We start from the raw sequence: 3,833 nt of genomic DNA, 5'->3' as shown, positions 1-3,833 counted from the left end.
CTGGCTGCTGACAGTTCCTCTCACCTGGAGCCTGCAAGCAGTGAGATGTAGCAAGTGAAAATTTCATGTTTGGATGTATTTCTGTCAGTACAACTGCATGCAACTGTAATACAAGAATATTTGTTACCTGGATGTGTGACTTGAGAAAACCATTTTAGGGATAGCAATCAACAAAGAAAAGACCACCTGGCAGTGTACACAGGATTACCCTATCACAGGTATTGATTACCTAGCTTGTTGCAGTCAGTATGGCAGCCAAGCACTATCTGGTATAAGTGGCAGCTTACATCAACATTTAAATGAATCAGACAATAATGAATGCAATAAACTGAAGGTGTCAATATTTAAGCTTCATATTTCAGAATTGTGGAAGAAATATTAAAAAGACTAACAAGACATAAAGAGTTCAATGTATTATATATATATATATATATATATATATATATATATATATATATATATATATATATATATATATATATATATATATTTTTTTTTTTTTTTAGGTACACAGTAACAGGATTTGGATTATTAACAATCATTTTATATAGTGAAGGTTAAAGGTGGATTATGAAGTACTACTGCAGGCAAATTTCAGAAGGTAGTTTCTGTACTCTGTGAGTTCCCTGACACAGCTTTTTTCCCTGATACATAGCTTTTTTCCTTCTAGTGCATTTTCGTAGTATCTTTTGCATTAAGCAATGTATTTGAAGCTCTGGACATTGTGTGTATATTTGGTTTGTTCCATGCAACTTTTCTTACTTCTGAAATTTGTCTATAACAAACTTATGTACTTTACAAGGAAATTAGTCCAGAAATAAATTCTAGGATAAAATAAAACAAAATAACTCTTTTGTACCATCATATAAATTTTTTATCATATAAGATTACTTTTCTTTAGTGAACCTCTAGTGAATGGACATCCAATAATGAATCATTTTCTATGAGAGGTCTATTTTGTATGATCATGTTTGCTATCATTAATGTTAACATTTCACTGTGAATTACATAAATAACACAGCATATGCAGCTCCAGGTACTACTGGCACCCATTTTAACATTACCAAAACTATCACTGCATACATGTATTCACTGTGCCTGCCATGTACAGGGAATATAACTGAGAAAAATTGTACTTTCTATGATCTGGAAAAAAAAAATCAAAAAGTTTAAACCATACTCTCTGTTTCCTTTTATATATGATTTTAAAAGCCTGTGTCAAAATTCATCTTCATGCATGGAATATCATATTATTGTTATGATTCACTTTTAAAATCTGAAAACAAAATAAGATCTACATATAAAGAATCAAACTATTCTAACAAAGTATAACTTTATCCGTGAAAACAATATAAGTGTAAATTATATACAGGAAAGTTCAAAGCCTCAACTGCAAATAAGATTCAAAAAGTGCATTTTTTTTCTAATTTAATGCATAACTATTTCAGCTTAAATCATTCTAACTTTGATATTTCTAATATGTACAGTTTGGAAGCTTCTTTTTTACAAGAGGACCTGCACCATGTTCCATCTAGTGCATACACACTTCTGAAAACACTAATTGCAGTGTTTCATCCTCTAAGAGTTAAGATAGCTTAACCAAACTCCTGAGCTGTTATTGTATTTGCATATATCTCCAGATAAGTTCTCACAAATGGAGTGTATACTAAAATACAGAAAACATAAATCTGTATCCCTAAAAAATATAAAAAGTGCTATAACTGGTACCCTCACAACATCTGCAGAATATTAAGCACTCAAGGTGGTATTGAGAAAGAAAGGAAAAGATGAAGAAGACAAAGAAGGAAAAAAAGCACTCCTGATAATCTAGGTTATGGCCAGTCTCATAAATGCTACTCTTTTGGAGCCTTGTTATTCAAGAACCACATTAGTCCAAAAAGGAGGCCCCCGGGAGAGTTCACATCAGACTGATTCAGGTACTGTCGAACTTCTGGTATGGACATTTCCACAACTTCTATCATTTCTCCTTCATCTGCTAATCCTCCTCCTGTGATAAAAACAACTATTAAAATTAAAGTAGTAATTATGTCTCCTTTTTTTGTTGCATAAAATCTACAATTTTTTAGCAGTTTAGAGGAATTTAATTACATATTTTTTTCTTTCTTGTTAATATGACCCTGAAGTTTGTCTATTCAGAGCAAATCTAGGGATATTATAGTCTAGTAGTCAAAATATTAAGTGCATGAATGGTATTTCAAATGCCTAGACATGTATTTCTCAACTCAAAGGATAAAATTTAGCATGTACTCCTATGAAATGCAAAAGAGATTACACATAACATAAAAGAAGAGAAATCCTTCCTAATCCTCTATAGGCCTTATAATATTCTAAGATATCCAGTACATTTATCCAGCTGTAAGCAACAAATCAATTTGTTTACATTAATTAATTTTACCAGGAATATCTATCAAGACATATTATTATTCTGAAATAAATTCACTAATAAAAGTCAACGCTTCTAAGTATGGTGCAGTAACAACAAAAACACAGAAAATAATTCCAATAAATAGTCTTCGTGAAAAACACAAAATGTCTCAAGACGGAGAGCTACTTTCACGAAGACTCACCTTGTGAGACCTTCATCTTGTCTGTTACTTCCACATAAAACATTGTTTGCTGATCACCTGATACTCCCACACCAGATCTGTGTCCAATAAGAAATTTAAGATAAGAAGAAATTGATATAGCAAATGTCAAAAGAAATTTATAAAGGAAATGGTAAAATAAGAAATTTATTTAGCAAATATTAAAATAAGATGAACTTTATATAGCAAATGCTGAAATATGAAGAAATTTACATGTCAAAGGTTAAAATAAGAAATTTACATAGCAAATGTTAAAATAAGAAATTTGCATAGCAAATGTTAAAATATGATGAAATGTATATAGCAAAAGTTAAAATGAGATATTTATATAGCAACTATTAAAGACATAATATACCAGGTATATAAGAAGAATAAAGCCAAACTATTTGCAATGTATCAACTTAAGCATTTCATCATTATTTGTCATTTTTTAATATATGAAAATGTGTTCAAATTATATTTTGTGTTTTTCAGGGTGGGGTGATGGGGACACTCCACACTATACTGTAAACACACCTGTATTTCAACACTTTCTCAAAGCTTTCCAATGGTGCCTCATATCCACACTCCTCTAACACCTCTTCTTTTGCAGTCAATGCTAAATCTTTTGTTTTATCAACAATGCCAGCACAGAGCTCTAAGGTCAGGCCTGCCGACCCTGGATACTTGCTTGTGTCCGTGCTCCCCAATTTCCTCTCCTCCCGTGGTATTGCACCATAATACACAGCTGTTGAAAGATAGAGTCACTGTTATTAAGTATATATGAAATGTTTGGCAGAACAGCACAATGATGTCTTATTGTTGGTTCCTAAATCAGCTATACTTTTAGTTTATATGCCAAATGTTTGAGGAAAGGAGTCTGCATTGCAGTTAAACCTCTTCAGATATATTTTTGAGAAAATAAAGTTGTGGAATATAAGTTTTATGTGTCCTCAATATGTCACAGGGAACCATGTCCAGTATAGCTGCTTTGTGGAAACGACTAGCGATACCAGTTTCACAACTTCTGATGTATAAATTGGGGAAAGTAAACAGTTTTGTGAAATGCAACTTCATAAAACTGTTGGCATGCCTAGACCAAATCAAAGACTTTCACACAACAGGGATCCCAAAACACTGCATGGAAAAAAATATAATAATACAATAATAACAATATGCTGTTATATCATAAGACAATATGTTACATATAAACAAGCACAGAAACTTAATACTTTTAAAATATGTTAT

The 3,833-nt window shown here is 31.6% G+C and overlaps 1 protein-coding gene across 1 annotated transcript in view; it reads right to left on the bottom strand.

Annotated features, from left to right (window-relative positions):
- Window positions 1-851: 851 nt before the first annotated feature.
- LOC113807652 (uridine diphosphate glucose pyrophosphatase NUDT14) overlaps window positions 852-3,833 on the bottom strand; it is a 4,998-nt gene continuing 2,016 nt past the window's right edge. The window contains exons 3-5 of the mRNA XM_027358955.2: window positions 3,123-3,333; window positions 2,589-2,665; window positions 852-2,008 (exon numbers count right to left, since the gene is read on the bottom strand). Of these exons, the coding sequence (XP_027214756.1) occupies window positions 1,854-2,008; window positions 2,589-2,665; window positions 3,123-3,333 (443 nt within the window). The 3' untranslated portion in view covers window positions 852-1,853. The remainder of the gene's footprint in view (window positions 2,009-2,588; window positions 2,666-3,122; window positions 3,334-3,833) is intronic.

The sequence above is a fragment of the Penaeus vannamei genome, chromosome 39, assembly GCF_042767895.1.
Source record: "Penaeus vannamei isolate JL-2024 chromosome 39, ASM4276789v1, whole genome shotgun sequence".
Classification (NCBI taxonomy): Eukaryota; Metazoa; Arthropoda; class Malacostraca; order Decapoda; family Penaeidae; genus Penaeus; species Penaeus vannamei.
Note: the sequence above shows the minus strand (reverse complement) of the source record. Positions and strands in the feature narration are given on the sequence as shown.